The sequence below is a fragment of the Carassius carassius genome, chromosome 29, assembly GCF_963082965.1.
Source record: "Carassius carassius chromosome 29, fCarCar2.1, whole genome shotgun sequence".
Classification (NCBI taxonomy): Eukaryota; Metazoa; Chordata; class Actinopteri; order Cypriniformes; family Cyprinidae; genus Carassius; species Carassius carassius.
In genome coordinates, this window is record NC_081783.1 from 9677405 (window position 1) to 9696168 (window position 18764).

The window sequence follows — 18764 nt, forward strand, 5'->3', positions numbered from 1 at the left end:
AGTAAACAAGCAATGACGTCAAAATACCTCACCTTGTCCCCTCTTTTTACCGTCCTGGTAGTCAGCTTGCTAATGGCCTTCTTGGCAGCATCTCCCAGCCGTCGCTATAGTAACAAAGGACAGAGAGGAGACGGTAATTCACATAATTTTAGATTCACAGCTTGAATTAATGAAACAGGAAATTAAAATGACTAAACAAAGTTGGGGAATAAAAGACTCTGAACAGCCGAAAAAAAAAATTGCAATTCAGATTTTCATAAACAAGGTAGAGCTGAATAATAATGCAGAGAAGAAAGCATTAGCAATATTAATTGTGATAAAAGCAACATATTAGAGTCTTATCAGGATTGTATAAAGCAAATGAGGCTGAGTTAGTGAAAGATCTGACAGTGAGGGCCATAAGTGCAGCCTGTAATGGGCAGTTTATTGTCTGTGTGTGCGTTTATGAGTGTTTGTTCTGAGATGTCCTCGGTCTTCATGCTGACAGTTTATTGCTAAATAAACCGCTCAGTGATTTACCGCCGACAGTTTACAGAAAAAGCCAAAGGGGCAACCAGGGCCAAAGGATTTATGCTGGCTAAACTGTGCATGTATGTGCTGTATTTGCAAAGGTCTCAAAATGTCCTCTCAAATATAGACACAAATATGCAGACTCATGAGGATGTCTTCACAAGTACAGTTCATAAAATGGCCAAATGATGTTTTAATTCAAATCTAAAAATGCCACAGGGGTTAGGGGTCAGTCTGTACTAATTATAATAAGCTTAATTAAAAAACAACAGAAGTCAATTGAAGGTGCAGTATGTGTGTGTAATACAGTAAAAAAAAACAGTAAATAGTAATATTGTGAAATATTATTAGAATTTTGATTGGAATTATTAGATCCTTCAGAAATTATTCTAATATCAACTTGGTGTTCAAAAAACTTTTCATTTATATTTTTACTAATGATGAAAACAGTTGTTCTGTTTAATATTTTTGTGGAAACAGTCATACATTTTTAGGAATCTTGAATAAACAAGATTTTAAAAAATTATAATTTATTTGAAAAAAAATTTTTTTTAACATTATAAATGTTTTTACTGCCACTTTTGAATAATTTATTGCACTCTTGCTGAATCTTTTTTTTTTTTTTTTTTGAAAAAATGATGGTAGCCAATCATTCCAAAATCAGCTAACACCACAAAAAAAAGACCCTCTAACTTTAACACTCACTATTCTAATTCTATTCTTTAAAAAAATCTAAACTACCTTTCTAATCTTTTTGTATTCTGTTTTCTTTTCATTTATTATGCAATTGTATGTGTGTGTGTGTGTGTGTGTGTGTGTGTGTATGTGTAAAGATCTCTAACACTAGCTTGCTCTAATCTTTTTTTATTCTGTTTTCTTTTTTTAATTTATTATATTATTTAAAATCCCATGCTACGTGTACTGTGTTAACCTATCTGAGACTTGTTATAGCACTTATATATCATTGCTCGTTTTGTTGTTTTTGATTGCTTCCACTGTCCTCATCTGTAAGTCGCTTTGGATAAAAGTGTCTCCTAAATGAATAAATGTATATATATATATATATATATATATATATATTTTTTTTTTTTTTTTTTTTTTATGAAACTGTAATAAAATGCAATAACCACACTGGCAAAGATGTGCAAATGAGCTTTTGCTGAAACTGTCTATGACATGCCCCCAATAAAAAAGATTTAAAGTAACCTTACACATTCTCAGGGCAAGGCCTTGAATTCAAATGCACTCACTGTTTTTATTGCACTCCGTAGTATAAACTGTGTCTACTATTTTAAATTTAACTAGTAAATAAGAAATTTCACCTTCATACCAGCAGACGTTAAAACAGCTTGATTACAGCAGTTTATGCCAGCAGTAAATTCAGAAGTCTGTTAAAAGCAAAAGGGCTGAGAGACATCAGCCCTTCTGTGGAGTAATGAGGACTGTGAGTTTGTGTGTGTGTGGAACCAGACGCTGAAGAGGCAGAGTGTCACCAAACACACACACACACACACACACACACACACACACACACTTCTGCATTAAGATTTCATGAGCTGGGAAGGCTGGGCCATTTACTACTATATTTGAGCATACAGGAAGTTCCTGAAGGTCAGATAAGCCTGTTAAATATCAGAGAGACCTTTGGAAGAAAAATCTGGCAATGCTTTTAGATGCAAGCTTGAGGGTGAGAGTGTGTTTTTGTGTGTTTTGTTAAAAAAAGCAACAGGAGAATACTGAAGCAGAAGTGCTAGGCTGGTATATGTGTGTGTGTGTGTGTGTGTGTGTGTTGTCTAAGACCTGACTGCGGTCGCGTGCGCTGGTGTCTCTGATCTTCTGGATGAAGTAGAAGATCAGCCAAGCAGAGGAGATAATCATCAGCACGATAAAGGAGATGGAGACGAACACCAAGGAGCCACGGTTGATGTTCTTGGGCAGCCCTCGTGACCCAACCATCACAGACACCAACACAGTCTGGTTCTTCTCCAGGAATCCCAGAATCTCCTTTCCAAAGGACTCGGTGATCATTACCGCCACTATGTCTCCAGTGCCTTAGAACAGATAAATTATATTGAGATATAGGTTATTTTCATTCAAGAAAATTATGTGAAAGAGAAAAAAAGATTCATAATGCAGTTACTAAATCATAAATACAATAAAATAATACAAGTATGAATAATAATAATAATAAATCATGATAATTGTTATATGCATTTTATACATTTTACAGCACCTACATTTTCATGATTGCAACCTGTCAGAACAAAAGCTTGATGGTTTACTGTTTGCAAATGAAGAAATTAGGACGTAAATATTGGTACTGTAATTTTAAAGTAAAATAAAATTATTTGTATTACTTATTTTACAGTATTACAAATGAAAGGTTAACTTGGTTAACTTCAAACTCAAGGACCTTTCAAGGACTTTTCAGGTCCAATACCCTGAAATTCCAGGACTTTATATGGAAACACATTTCAAGTGAGAGCAAGGTGACATCGTGTTACCTTGTAAGATAAATTGTTAGTTTTCATGTGTCAAACACACTAGGGTTGTCCCTTTTTATTCGATATTCGAATATGCATTCGAACATGACGTGAAATATCCGTAATCGAACTATAAATAAAATATCCAGTTTTTAAAAAGGCCATGTGTAGCGCATTTTTTAGTCTTAGACCGTTTGTTTTTTATTTTATTCTTTGCCATCTTATCCAGTAGAGGGCACTCTTGACGTATTGTACTGTAGGCCCATGACCAAATCACGCGAATAAGAGCTAGTAGCCAGGCACGTCTGTGCGCTCTGAACGTGTGTTCTCCACCGTGGGGAACATTGTAAATAAAGAGAGAGCCGCACTTAATTCAGATCAAGTTGATAGACTGGTGTTTCTTCCAAACAATATTAATAAATTAATTAGGCTAGGCTATATGCCTTACTCCTGCTGCTGTTTAAGTTGTCACGTTATTGTTTGTGCCTGTTCTGAATCTTTTTTTTTTTCTTTTTTCATTTAGCCTAATGTTGTGGGATATGTATAGTGGCACTTCATGCAAGTTGATATTCATACAAGTTGATAACCTGCTGTTTAAAGCATTAAGTAAAAAAATAATAATCCAGACAGTCCTGTTTATGACTCACTGTAAATACATTTGTGATTGAATCTCCATTAGGCAAGGTTTTTTTTTTTTTTTTAATGCGCGGGGAGGGTGTGAGGGGGGGTACATATTTGAATATATTCGAATACATTGCATGATATTTGATATCTGTTCGAATTTGATTTTTCTCAAAAGTGACAGCCCTAAAACACACCTATGCAAAAAATAATTTTTCTTTTTTCTTTGGCCTTGTGATCTGATATTAACTTTTGCATTAGGGTTGTCAACTTCAGAAAATGGGACTATAGGAATATAAGAGACAGAATCAAAATATTTTTTTCTGTACCATGCTGTAAAAAAATTATTTAACGGTAAAAAAATGTAAAATTCTACAGTAAAAACCTGTTAAATGGTTAGTGGCAAATTCTCCTACTATATACGGTGAAAAATTGTATTGGACATTACATTTAAAATCTGATGTTTTTTTTTTTGTTGTTGTTGAAATAACTATGCTGCTGCTTAGTTTTTTCTTATCAGTTTTGTTTATTAGGGTTGTGTGTTACACAAAGTATAACAACTGAACATCTATGAAACTTCAATCGATAAAGTTTTGTATTTGTATTTTTTAAAATGACATTTACAACTTTGTACTAAAATGTTATTGCAAGCATGAAGCCTACGAATTCATGAAATTAATATTTTTCAATTAAACAGAACTTGGGAGTGTGTGGGCTGATTTTGGTGCTTGAATTTGTTCTTCAATATTAATGAGGTCTAGGTAAAGGAATATGCTAAAAGTTAAAATTTTAAAAATGTGTAATTTTGTTTCTCTGTTTAACAACATTAACTTAAAGATGTCTTCCTTCAGGCAGATGTTTTTCTGCATGTTTTCTTGCCTAGCTGGATGTTGTGCTTATGATCAATAATCACTTTCTTTGCATTCAACCAAACTGAAAAATCTAACTGCAGATTGCCATTAGTGCAAGTGAAGTGGGAGCATCCAGCAGAAAGAGGATTCTGCAAGGTCTTAAACCTTTCCTTGAGTGGCTATGTTTGCAATTCAAAAATATTATTAGTGCAATAAGAATTATTAATTTGTTATTTGTATGGTCTATGGTCTTATGGCGTATGCCTATGAATACGGGACAATTCCATATTATACTGAATGGTTAGCAACACTATTTTGCATGGATTTCATCGAAAAGAGGTCATGTACTGCAACAAGAAGTTTTAAGATATATGAATATGCTTGTAAGTTTTTCTTGCCTCAGGGGTTTACATTATCTTAACAAGCAAAGCAATTCAACATTATGGTGTGTCTATGAAACGTTGAGGTACTATTGTAGTAGTTTTGTACGTGCGTGAACGTCATGACAAAGTACAACACAAAGTAACACTTAACGTAACATGTTAATGCGCGTAACTAACATAAATCAAGCAAGCTAATATTCATAGGCCACGAAATATTGGCGAAATAACATATTAGTGAACCAGAGGGAATAATATGGATTTTTTTCCCCAAAAACTTCTTGCACAAAATAAATGTAAGTACTTTCAAGGACATCTATCTATGCAAGTTAATTTTCAAAAGCTTTCCAGGGCCTTGACATTTTTTTTTTTTCAGATTCACAAACTTTCAAGGATTTCAAGGACCTGTGGGAACCCAGAATTTTTTTATTCATATTTTACATGTTTAATTTTAGGATAAATTAAAATAATCTTCTTTTTTTTCATACTGAATTGGTCAAAAACAGTGGGAATGAGGCCTATGAAAACTCATGTGGAAAGACTTTTCGGAAATTATGAAGTACTAAATAGAAAATATACAACAAATATGCAGAGATCCACACAAACAACATTTTACAGGAAAGCTACATAACCTATTGCCGATGCATGGATTTATTATTATTATTATTATTATTATTATTATTTTACCTGCATTGAAAGCATACAAATGTACAGATACAGTTTAATACTTCTGATCTAACCTAATAAACATTCAGTCACACAAATGGCACAGTAATCATGCCAACATAAAATGAGGACAAACAAACACCCCGTCCACCCCCTCCAACCATAAACACACACCATAACACCGATCTAGGGCTTAGGCCGTGCCACAGACACTGATATAATACTGGCCCTTAGGCTTTGAAATAATAAGGTCAGAACAGTACAGACAGAAACCTATTGCTGACCTGTCCTAGTCAGTGATCTAATCTAACTATATTCTGCACATGAACTGCCCTATATACAGGAAAACAAATGCAAATAACTATTTTTATGCTGCTCAAAACATATTTAAGCGAACAAGATTCAAAACTTTGTTATATTGACTATTCCTACCATATGATTAACCTTGATGGCACAAACTCTAAATACAAACCTATTTGAGAGATATATCCCAGAATGCCTCTGTCATATCTAGCTGTGCCCTGACATTTTCACATACAACTTTCAGTTTGTGGTTTCTGGCATTTTAGACTGCAAGTGTTTGGACTGACAGACTGCAGCAACACATCTCTGAGGTATAGCTCTTTGATAAACCACTGAGATGCCATAATAAAACATTAACCGGCTTTTTCTGATGACGAGTTTCAATGCCTCTAGGGTCTACAAGGCACAAATTTACTTTCACAGCTTTTTAGCAGCAGATAGCGTGGCAGGGCTGTGAAAGAATCACAAGGGACACAGGTTATATTATACAAAACCTCATGAAAGATGGTTCTTAAAGAATTACGTTGATTTATAAAGACATGTGAAGTACAGTGAAACAAATCCTAATTTCTAAACGGCACAGCTAACTATGAGAAATGTATAGGAGAATGTTTTGCATGATTTCTATTGACATTGTACAAATGGTGCATTTGGACACTGCCCTATACTCTAAGATGACATGTGGATCATTCTTAAAGAATGTGCATCCTGAAAAAATTAATATCAGGATTACATACATCAGGATACAACATTCTGGAATGCAACAAAAAAAGAACTTTTTTCCCCTAAAGAAAGAAAGAAAAGCAAAACAAAAGCATTTTATTAATAAGCACTAGAGTAAATGTTGAATGAAATAGCATTTTAAATTTATACGAAAATGAAAATAACACCATATTAATTATATAATTATATTGTGTAAAAACATTCTTATTAGATTTGCCAGCCTTCTTTCTACTTATTAGTACTTTCATCAGATGATAAAAAACAGCTTTATACAGTATATGTCCAATGAAGAGATAATGCTTAAAACTACATACAATCAGTGGATTACGACTGTAGTGTAAGGCTACAGGGTCAACAGGCATGCAATTATTATGGAAATAATCAAAGGTGCATCATCCCTTGTGTATAGAAACTGCTGCATCTTACAGCCGAATCCTGAATGTCATAAGGGTGCAAAGAGTGTGAAAAAGGAGTCTGAATGTCAGTGTGAATGTGGCTTGCTTGTGTGTCTGACATTATGGTTGTTTCTTCATGTATAAACAAAGGTTTAATTTGCAGTCTACTAACTGCTATGGTTTTGTATAGATTTTTATTTTTATTTTTATAAGCAATAGTAAGCACTTTTGTTTATGCGCAGGTGTGAATGAGACGTGATTGTTTAGCACGCTGCCTGGCTCAGAAGGCAGTAAAGATGATGTCTAGGGCAGGACAGGGACAGTTTGCTCCAGCGGTGACTGATAGAGCAGCTCTGATCAACTCCAATGCCTTTTTGTCTCCATAAGCTGCATGAGAACACACAAATGTATATCATGATATACATCATGGTGCATAACTCATGTACACAGGCACATTCTGTTGATGACACTTACAGTTAGTGTTGTCACGGTACCAAAATTTCAGTATTCGGTACCGATACTAGTGAAAATCCACGGTTCTCTGTACCAATTTCGGTACCAAACAAAAATATGCTAATAAAAAAACTAAAATAAAACCAATGGCATTCTTTATACTTATTTACAATTGTGTTTAAATTTTTCTACAAGTAATATAATTATGAAAAACAGTAAACAAGTTTCACCCAAATGTAATTTGTCTTTTAATTCATGAAATTTAAACACATTTAATTTTTTTTGATTTGCTATTAAAATTAAAACATGGAAGAAATATTGTCTGATTTACTTCTTTAAAAAGGTTTATACATTTTTTCAACAGTAGTAGCAGTATCACATACATTCTACTAAATAATAGTAATATTTCTAGCACAATGCCTTTATGTAAAAATGAACTTTTATTTTGACAGGTTACCGTGAATAACTTTAAACTGACACTGGTTTTACTCAAATGAAACAGTAAATTGCTTGTGAAGTGACTCAGAACAGTTCTGGTGATGTTGTTTATGTATTTATGTCCTCATTGAGACGGCAGATGCTGAAATTACTTCAAGCATCACGCGCTTCAGTCTATGTAGTAAACAAACCTGCATCTCTGTCATTCATTCATTCATTCACTCACTCACACAGAGACTCGCAGAACATGCAGGATTCATATTTCAACCAACTTTTGCGGCTTAATATTTACAGATACTGGTCCATATGGAGATTTGATTTCATTGATTTATGCTAACTTCGACAAATTCAGTGGCTGTCCATATTAAAATGTAAGTTTCATTTTCATGACTGGATTTTGAGATTCCGTCCACGTTTTCTGCTTCGCGGAAATCATAGCGGTGTATGCATCAAGAAACGGGTTGACCGGGTACTCGGTACCACCGGTACTTAAAGAAACCTGATAGCGTGACATTTTCATTTTTTAGTACCGACTTTGTACAGAAGTACCGGGTCTTTTGACAACACTACTTACAGTCTTATCAAAACCAAATACTATGAGCTATAATAACAATCATATCATTATCAAATATGATTCCAATAGATCTCTCAACAAAATTAACCAAATATGGATTAAAAAGTAAAAAATGTTATTGACATCCTTCATGCATTTAGAAATGCTAAAACAAAGTCTAAATGGCCTTACTTTATAACAGTGCTTAGAAATTAATTGTATTCATTATTGATTGTTCCTTGCATAAAGGTCAAGCTATGCAAATATTGATCTGTGTTAAAGGGGAAACTCCCTCAAAGGTGGTCTTAAGCCCTGCACATGCTGACTGACACAGACAGTGAAGGTGATTCAATCCTTCAAACCACAGGGACTCGAGAGAGCATGTGGCATGATGAATTTAGAAGCACTCAGCATGTAACTGGTTTTACATTTTGGTTTCAACTCCTATAACAGTGTCTTTAAACTGTACTTGAACAGATAATTAAAGATGTTGATGCTATGGTAAAAACAATGCTCAGAGAAAAGCATATGACTTATGCTAATTATATAAATACATTTACAGTAAATATTTACAATATGCACTCACGTACTGGACCTTAAACTAAAGTGTTACCATACTGTATATTATATTATATATACACACTCCCATTCAAAAGTTTGGTATATGACTGATAAATAATTAGAATAAATTATATAATTTTTAACTTTTTATTCAAGGAATCCTGAAAAAAAGTGTTGCAGTTTCCCAAAAAAATATTTGGCAGCACAACTGTTGCCAACATTGATCATTCTAATAATAAATCAGCATATTAGAATGATTTCTTAAAGATCATATGACACTTTATACTGGAGTAATGGCTGATGGAAATTCAGCTTTGCATCACAGAAATAAATTATATTTTAAAGGATATTACAATAGAAACATTTATTTTATATTGTAGTAGCATTTTGCAAGAGCACAGTTTTTTTCTGTATTTTTGATCAAATAAATGCAGCCTTTATGAGCATAAGAGACTAAAAATCATTACAAGTCTTACTGATCCCAAACTTTTGAATAGTAGTGTAGGTGTGTATATATATATTTGGCAGACGCATATATATATATATATATATATATATATATATATATATATATATCCACATACACTAAATCTTTAAGTTTGTTGCTCTTGAAAGAAATGTGTCAGTTCAGTTTGCTTGCAGCTTTCTGTTTGCAAACATGTCTCCACCCCCACACACACACACAACCCCAAACTTCCTGTGGATGCACAACATTTTTTTCTTTTTAAAGATAGTGTTCTGAATATGTGACTTAAATCTACATATGAAAATACTGCCTCACATGTATTGAAAAAGGAAATAAGGCTTGCATCCCTATGCAGTTGAAAAAAAAAAGAGATACATCAAGAACCCTTGGACAACTGTCTCATGACACCATAAATCAAAATCCAGCTGAATAGTGAGGTACCTCAAGATTAACAGCTGGTACATCGAGGTTTGAATCTCATAGGTAGCAGGGGAAAAGGACCCTCTGAATAAATCATGCAATCCTGCTATATTTAAATATCTCATCGATCCCATTCTGATAGCGCTGCCGTGAGTCACCATCTCCCATTATCTTCCCCTTTTTTACTGTACTGTACCCTTTAAACAACTTTAGGTTGTTCTGTGAGAAGCTTTAGGTTGAATCTTATGTGCCATGTGCATCCTAAGCTCTTGGATATGTGCCAAGCTAGAAGAGTGTGTGTGTGTGTGTGTGTGTGTGTGTGTGTGTGTGTGTGTGTGTGTGTGTGTGTGTGTGTGTGTGTGTGTGTGTGTGTGGAGAGAGTGCACCTGCAAAGCAACAGTGACTGCACGGGGGGATGAATTCCAGTACGCACAGTCCTTCACCGTGTCCGAATGCCCTCAAAAACCAAACAGTCTCTCACAGTCACACACTCTCACGGCAGGTTTATAACCCCGAGACAAATGATGAAATACCTACATACACAAACAATTAATCCTGCTCCTCAAGGCTGCTGTTTTGGTTCCATACAACTGAGAATCATCCATATATTCTCTTGTAACATTAAAAAATAACATAAATCATTAATTAACAACCTCCAGTCCCTTAAAGAGAGCAGGCAGCATGGAATGAGTGAGAAAACATTCATACAGGATGTGCTCTTGCGTTCAAAAACAACTAGACAGAGCACCACATAAATGGAACAGAACACAGAGGTTTCGAGGAGTTTCAAAGCATCTTTAAAATGCACCCATGACGGAAAAACCTTTTTAAAATAGTTGCGATGTAACTGTCACAGATGTCAGTTTGCATGTATACACAGATCAACAGTTTAAAAAAAGTCTACCTCTGACAGAATGACAACTTACTTGTAAAATGAAGAACATTCATATATTCTGAACAGGTGTCATAAATAAAAAATAAACAGTAATACTAATGACATCGCTGTTAAGATAAATAATCAAAATAAAATTAGTAATAAACTGCGTATTATAATTTGATCTACTATCTAACAGGACTACAATACATTTCAAAAGCATGATTGATTTTACATGCAAGTATTATAAACACTTGCATAATTCATAATAAACAATCCATAATGTATTATATGTAGCTTGATGTATTGTGGTGCCATTTATCTCATGTCCGGATACCATCTGTGTGGTCTGTTTAGTAAACATTAATGGAATAGAATGCCCATTAAAATTACTGTGTCAGCTGTTGCTTTTACCAAAATGCTTTAAAAAATAAATAAAATAATAATAAAAATACATTTTTGCTGAGCACAGCAACATTTTCCCTTAAACTGTCTGATGTCTACTGCACAAAACTCTTCTAGAGTTAGTGATAGCCACCCACACAACCACACATACACACACACACACACGTTTTGGCTAGTTTCATTTCGCAGTTAGCTTTACTTTGCGAATTTTGGAGTTGCTAAGTAAAACTGTTTCTCAATTGCACTGACAAAACACACACACACTCACACGCACACACACACTCCCATTTAGTCCTTGGACAATGACTTTTCTAGATAATGTACCTCACTGCATTAAAATCAGCTGCAAGCACTACAAACAAAGACCTAAAAGTAACAGGTCAGGTGTATCTGTTCGGTCATAAAATATCCACTACCACTTCCTATGTTTTAAACCAAAACAACTGATTCATTCAGTCAAATAAAAATATCCATTTACATGCACATACAATATTAACAAATCTCCTGCATGTAAACATGTAGTGTTAAAATTACTACAACAGGGACAAGCTTTGATTCCTATCTAAAGGAACTGACTACAAAAGTAAGAAAGTCTGCATGACACTAAAGAGACAGTTGCATTAGTCTTAATGAGAACACATTGATTATTGCACTCACCTTCATGAGCCATCGTGACTGTGTCCTCTTTGGTGCTGTTATTGTAGATAATGACAGCCGAGGCATTAAAAGCAGCTGCCTTGAGGATCTTCTCCTTGAAGGTGCACTTCCCTCTCTGCATAATGGCCACCCAGTGTGTGGTTTTCGGAGGAACTATGAACCGGGTGGGACAGCAGCCTTGCAAATCCACTGCTAAATAGGAAAAAAGAAAGAAACAAAGCCTCAATTCTAGTCTTCATTTACATTTTGTATATTACACATGCTCCGGTACAAGTTACGCTCAATTGCTCATGCCATTTTTTTACTTTTTGCAGCAATATAGAAATACATTAAAGTTACTGTATTTTACATTTCACTTTATTTTACATTCATATTTCACATCAAAAAGTGGCATTAATTATACAATTCTAATAGTGTTGACTATTGAAATTTGAATGTTGTCCCAAGACCTGCTGTACAGTACATCCTTGTGCATTAACACACAAAAAACTATTTATTACTGTATACCACAATAAAAAGTAAAGTTAATAAATAAATACAAATAAAAATAAATAAATAAATAAAACAAGCCTAATAATACTTTTAATCGGCAAGTTCGCATTAAATAGATCAAAACAGACAGCAAAGACATTTATAATGACAAAAAAAAAATTGTATTTCTCATAAATGTTGCTCTTTTCTATCCTTTCTATGCAACTTTCTATCCATAGAAAAAATCTTTAAAAAAGTATCACTGATTCTACAAGAATATTCCGGAGCTTTATTCAGCATTGATAATACAAAATGTTTCTTGAGCACCAAATCAGCATACTAGACTGATTTCAGAAGCATCATGTGATGCTGAAGACTGCAGTAATAACTCATAAACAATCTTATTCATTCACAGTCCAAAAAAGATCAACTAAAAATCCACTACAAATCTAACTGGAGGAATGGAATTATTAGTAGGTTGTGCTTGAACGCAGTCTCACTGTGTTCTGTTGACTTGCATTTCTGATGAAACTTACACTCACCAGCAGTGTTGGGAAGGTTACTTTGGAAATGTAATAGGTTACAGATTACAAGTTACCCTGTTTAAAATGTAATAGTAGTGTAACTTTTTCAATTACTTTATTAAAGTAATGTAACTAATTACTTTTGAGTACTTTTTGATTACTTTTCTAAATTTGTGAAAATTAAAGAATAATAAATAAAAGCATATACATCAACTTAAATACAGTTATCTAATAAGCATGTGACGTATTCTGTGTAATAAACTCCTGAAACATTGTTGTTTTTGTTGTCTCTTTGTATATGATGATAGTTTTCTCAAAATAAGTAAAATGCACATGAAGTGACACAGAGCAGTTCTAGAAATTGTGTTTATGTGCTCATTTACTCCTATATTGAGGCGGCAGGGGTTGAAAACACTGCGAGCTTCAGTAGGCCTATGTGTAATAAATGAAACCATGTCTTTGGAAATAAAAACCATGGAAAAAAAACCATGGAAAAAAATTCAGACTGGAAAATTCAAACTCATACAAACAAATTCATGGACCAAACTATTTTTTATTTTATCTATTTTGTCTATAATCGTTTATCTAACGATTTTTATCTATTTTAAATCTTTAATTTGGGGACATGCAAAATAATTAAAAGTTCTCTCCTGAACTGCACCTTCACTTCCATTTTTCTCTTCAGTCTCTTTATTTTGCCCTGTTATGCATCTCTCTCGTGACTTTAATACTCAAGATTGAACAAAACTATACTTTATAATACAATACTCTACAATACTACAATATCTTTATAGAAAAATCCTAATAATGTACACGAGTCATATTTTTCCCTTACAAAAATTAACCTTGCTTTTATTAGCCTATATAAAAAGTAAAATAACCTTGTTTAATTTTTTTTTTTTTGCAAATGGATTTGTATTTATTTTTAAATAAATGCATTTGTAAAATAATTTTAAATTTTTGGTTATCACAGTTAAACAATAGTAACCATTTTCTCTGGATTTATAGATAAATATTAAAATGTTAATTTTCGTAAGGGTTGTGTTGTTGTCTGTCGTTGCTCCCCCTAAACCTATAAAAAAATCTGAACTTTTTTCAGCTAAATTCCTACTGTAACATTACAACAGATAATAATGACGTCCTTTATATAGTATTTTGAGTGATGACTGATGAGCAACGTGCTGCTGCTTGATTAAATAAATAAAACAAAACAAAGACAAAAAAGCATCTTTACAGATGAAACTGACCTGAAACCCTGAACAGTAGTTCTGCTTCTCTGCTCCAGCTGTGCGCTTCCACAGTGCACTCCACTCTATTCTCTCACTCTCACTCTCTCTCTCTCTCTCTCTCTCTCATTGATTACTCTGAGTCTGATCCAAACCGTTTGGCGGAGCCGCGGAGAGCGCGCGAGTCATGCCTAACAATTCATGATTTATTAGAGATTTAATTATCAAATGGCGGATTCGCAAATGATCGCTTTAGTACATTCGGCAGGCAATTATACAATAATGATATTAAATAGTGGGGCAAAATCGGCTGCCAGGCCACCGGGAATTGTCCCGGTGTCCAGTCCGCACCTGATTTCCACAGACACGCAGAATGTGCAAGTCATATATTGCATTTTTGTGGCTTAATATTCACAGACACTAGTCCATGTCATGTTTTGATTCAAGTGTACTGACCTACTTTTGATTTAGTCATCCAAAATGTGGCATATTCCGTCCGCGTTAGGCATTTCATTTATATGACTGGATTCTACGAACCAGACTGTATTCCCGCATCCCAGAAATTATTAGGGCGTATGTCTCAGAATAGTCAGTGCAATTTGGGAAATAAATCAGTTAAATCTGTATGTGGATGCGTGTAAACATTCAAATGTAATCCCCTTTGTAATCGTTAAAAATTTCATAAGTAACTGTAATTTAATTACTCATTTTTTCATAGTAACTGTAACTAATTACAGTTACAATAATTTTGTAATTAAATTACGTAACGCCGTTACATGTAACTAGTTACTCCCTAACACTGCTCACCAGCATGACATTTGTGGACTGAAAGCATATCACCAGTAAACTCATTAGCGATGTAATAGAGTATGTGTGGGCTGCTTGCCTCCCTATTCCTTATGTGACTGCTCCATTGACACTGGACATTATGGAGGCGCTCTGATGAGTTAGGCAATGCAAACTAATGCCCTGTCACTTCCAAACACTGACTCATATGCCGAAGCCACCTGGCCCGCTTTCGAGGAGAGGTGGAACCCCCACAGGGAGGCAGAGCAGGTCACGATAATTGATTGTTTTTAAAAGGTAATACGGTTTTTGCTTGTTTCAGCAGCCAGCCCACCTCACCTCCCGAGCAAAGCCCACCATCCTTCCCTCAAGGCATTCTAGAAAGACTTATGCACCAAACGCAAAAATGCAGAAAGGAATCTCTTTACCAATAGGTTTACACACACACACAAATGCATGCACTTTCATATATCTGGGCATGCTCACACAGACACAGAAGTTGAAGCAGAATCAAATATTCATCAGTTTGCATCAACACTGAGATAATGATGGTGTTTTTATGCACGTGTGTGTGTGTGTGTGTCGGTGTTTACTGGGCTGGAGGAGCAAAAGACGAGTCCAGGAGCTAATAATGTTGGTCCACAAGCTTATATTGTAGGCCCTATGAGCACCATAATATTAGTATCAGCATGAATGATTCATGCAGCTGACCTGCAGCAGCCAATGAGCAGAGCTGAGATAAAGTCGTAATATGAATCCAAAATTCACCTGATATTAAAGCATAAAATCAGCCTGATGGTGCATCAAAAATGGACTGAGAGAAAATAACAAATGCTCACAGGAGGAAATTAATTCACAGTGATATATTTCAACAAAAGAACCTTAGCAACAAAATGAAGAGATACATATAGAATCAAATTTTGGCAATAAACATACTGATTTCATGCTTGTGTTCATCAGCGCGTTTATTAATGAAATGTTCATGAAATGAAAATGTTTAAATAATTAATATGCCGTAATTGCAGTTAGTACTAAAAGTCCTTTAAGGTCGAGGTCTGTGTTGCATAGTGCCTCTCTGTCTTTGCAGTGTTATCAGTGCTGAGAGGGCATATTTGGGTTCGTAAGGAAAGCTGGTGAAATCTGGTCTTCTATTTGATCTTTCACTAAATTGCGTAATGTTATATAATGAGCAACTCAATGACATCCCAAAAACTTAGGGATAAAGCTAGAACACATGAAACAATCGTTTCAGTTCAGTTCTGTGCTTCAACTTTGACATGGAAATAGTCAAACTGTGAATGTGTGTGTCCTCAGCACGAGAGGATGAGTCCATTTCACTACTTGTGGAATAAAAAGGCACTTCCCTGACTAATTTTATTCCTTTTCACAACAAAGTATGATTTACAGGTACAAAGTTTTGATTTATAAAGCCTAATTTACACACAATTACTTCCAGAATGTTATGGTATGACTTCAAAAAATTTTGACATCCTGCTCTTAGGGGTTATTTCCAACACCACAGAGCATTAATCTGTAGTGACACTCCTCGGATATTTAAATTCTGAACAGCCACAATATGCAGCGTAATAAAAACACAGCAATACGTGCCATGGTCACGTAATGAAAACGTGAGTTTTAGTGTCAGTTTTCGGACAGTTCACTTTGAAATTACTGCGAAATGTGCAGTAAGTTTCTTAATTACTGTGGTGGAGAAATGTATATAGAGGCGTGTATTTTTGTAATGAGCCTTGGTTGGGTTGTGCACAAAAACTAGGACGTCCCAAAAATTTTGGAATTACATTTTTTTTAATTAAAATATCATTCTGTATAAATAAAATATCAATTAGATTATGACTTGGCACATGATTGTTGGATACAACAAGAGTCAACACCTCTGACGTGAGACAGAACAAATCCCCACTTTAAAGAGCAGTGCACTGTTACACTGTATCCATTTCATGAAAAATGCCAAAACTCTCCATCTGTCAGAGAAAAATTAATCAGCAGCAATGCCATCAGTTTGGCTAGTCATCATATGGTAACAACAGCTCAAAGTCTCACGGAACCAGACCCAAATAAAATCCAATACAGTATTTGCATTTTTATCTTTATCATTTTCTCCTTTCCTTCAGCTTCAAAATTGAGCCATCCGTATAAAATCTAATACAATTTGTGACTTATCCTTTAGACTAATTCGTGATCATGGTAGGGCAATAGTGCAGGAATGTGCACACAAGTTTAAAAGTAATCTTAATAAGACATCTTCCTGGAGAATTGAGATGGATTAAATTCCATCTATTATGTCATCTACTGCAGTGAGAAGTCCTTGTTAAAGTATCTTTTCAGTCTTGCTCTACTTAATACTAGGAATGTGATTTTAACCGGTTAACCGTTAACCGACTGTTAAGAATTTTGACTGATTAATACAATCGGTTAAATGGTTAAAAAGTCATTTTTAGGAATTTATCAAAATATTTAAAAGGTTTGCTGCATGGTTAAAATAGGCCTACGTTACACACAGACACACACAAACACATATATATATAATGTGTTTTTAGAGAAAAAAAAATAAAAATAAGTCGCGTTTTATTATTTCGTTCAGAAATGGGCCTAATGCAGATGTGAAAAATGTTTACAAACATTATAATAAACACTATAAACATAGCTTGTGAAAAATGTTTACAAACATTATAATAAACACTATAAACATAGCTAGGTTATTTTAGTTCACCTCATTCCACAACAATCCTTTCAATTAACAGTATTTAGAAAAGAACAAGAAGAAGCTATAGCAATATAAACGACAAGCCAAAATTAATTAATTTAGGCTAAAACGAAACTAAAGCCAACGTTGGGTGTCTCATTCAACACAAAATCAAATGTTTCCATACTTGCAATGTATTTGAATGGCAAATTATTATTTATTATGTATTTAACTCGTGTTTCAATATCCATGTAAAACAAAACGTTTTGCATAACATCATGGCGGTACAGTAATAACACTTAACGGTACAGATTTAAACAGAGCTTTTTTTTTTTTTATGTTTGACTGACTGTATTTTCTTATGATAATAAACAGGCTGCATTTTAAAGGAAGCAAAGCTTAACTGTGTGTTGTGCCGGTGCATTCACTAGATTTTTTATTTTTTTTTTCCCAGTGGAAGCAACTACTCCTTTTAGTAAAAAATATAATCGGAATTGTAAAAGGTTTGCCTTTATTTGTGTACATTCACAATAAAAACAAATCTTTATGCTTTTGTAAAAAAAGCTTAAAGAAAAACAGGCTGCCGCTTTCTGCCGTTTGGTTTCCTTTTGCGCAGCACAAAAATTAACCGAATCTCTGCATACTAGGCTACTTGTTGCACAGTTTTTCATTCAATTTCTTAATTTATTATTTAAGTAAAAATATATTTCTCATATAGGCCTATTTATTTGTTATATATATATATATATATATATACATACATACAGTACAGACCAAAAGTTTGGACACACCTTCTCATTCAAAGAGTTTTCTTTATTTTCAGGACTATGAAAATTTGCAGATTCACACTGAAGGCATCAAAAATATGAATTAACACATGTGGAATTATATATGGAATTATATACATAACAAAAAAGTGTGAAACAACTGAAAATATGTCATATTCTAGGTTCTTCAAAGTAGCCACCTTTTGCTTTGATTACTGCTTTGCACACTCTTGTCACCTGAAATGGTCTTCCAACAGTCTTGAAGGAGTTCCCCGAGAGATGCTTAGCACTTGTTGGCCCTTTAGCCTTCAGTCTGTGGTCCAGCTCACCCCTAAACCATCTCGATTGGGTTCAGGTCCGGTGACTGTGGAGGCCAGGTCATCTGGCGCAGCACCCCATCACTCTCCTTCTTGGTCAAATAGCCCTTGATGCCTTCACTGGGACTCTACAATTTTCATAGTCATGAAAATAAAGAAAACTCTTTGAATGAGGTGTGTCCAACTTTTGGTCTGTACAGTATATATATA

At 34.4% G+C, this 18764-nt stretch overlaps 1 protein-coding gene across 4 annotated transcripts in view; it reads right to left on the bottom strand.

Moving 5' to 3' along the window:
- Window positions 1-18764, bottom strand: part of rnf130 (ring finger protein 130) — a 50298-nt gene that overhangs the window by 19066 nt on the left and 12468 nt on the right. For 3 of the 4 annotated variants that reach the window (XM_059515828.1, XM_059515827.1, XM_059515830.1), the window contains exons 3-5: window positions 11760-11951; window positions 2311-2561; window positions 33-104 (exon numbers count right to left, since the gene is read on the bottom strand). In XM_059515828.1, the coding sequence (XP_059371811.1) occupies window positions 33-104; window positions 2311-2561; window positions 11760-11951 (515 nt within the window). The remainder of the gene's footprint in view (window positions 1-32; window positions 105-2310; window positions 2562-11759; window positions 11952-18764) is intronic. The other variant, XM_059515829.1, reaches the window with a different exon arrangement.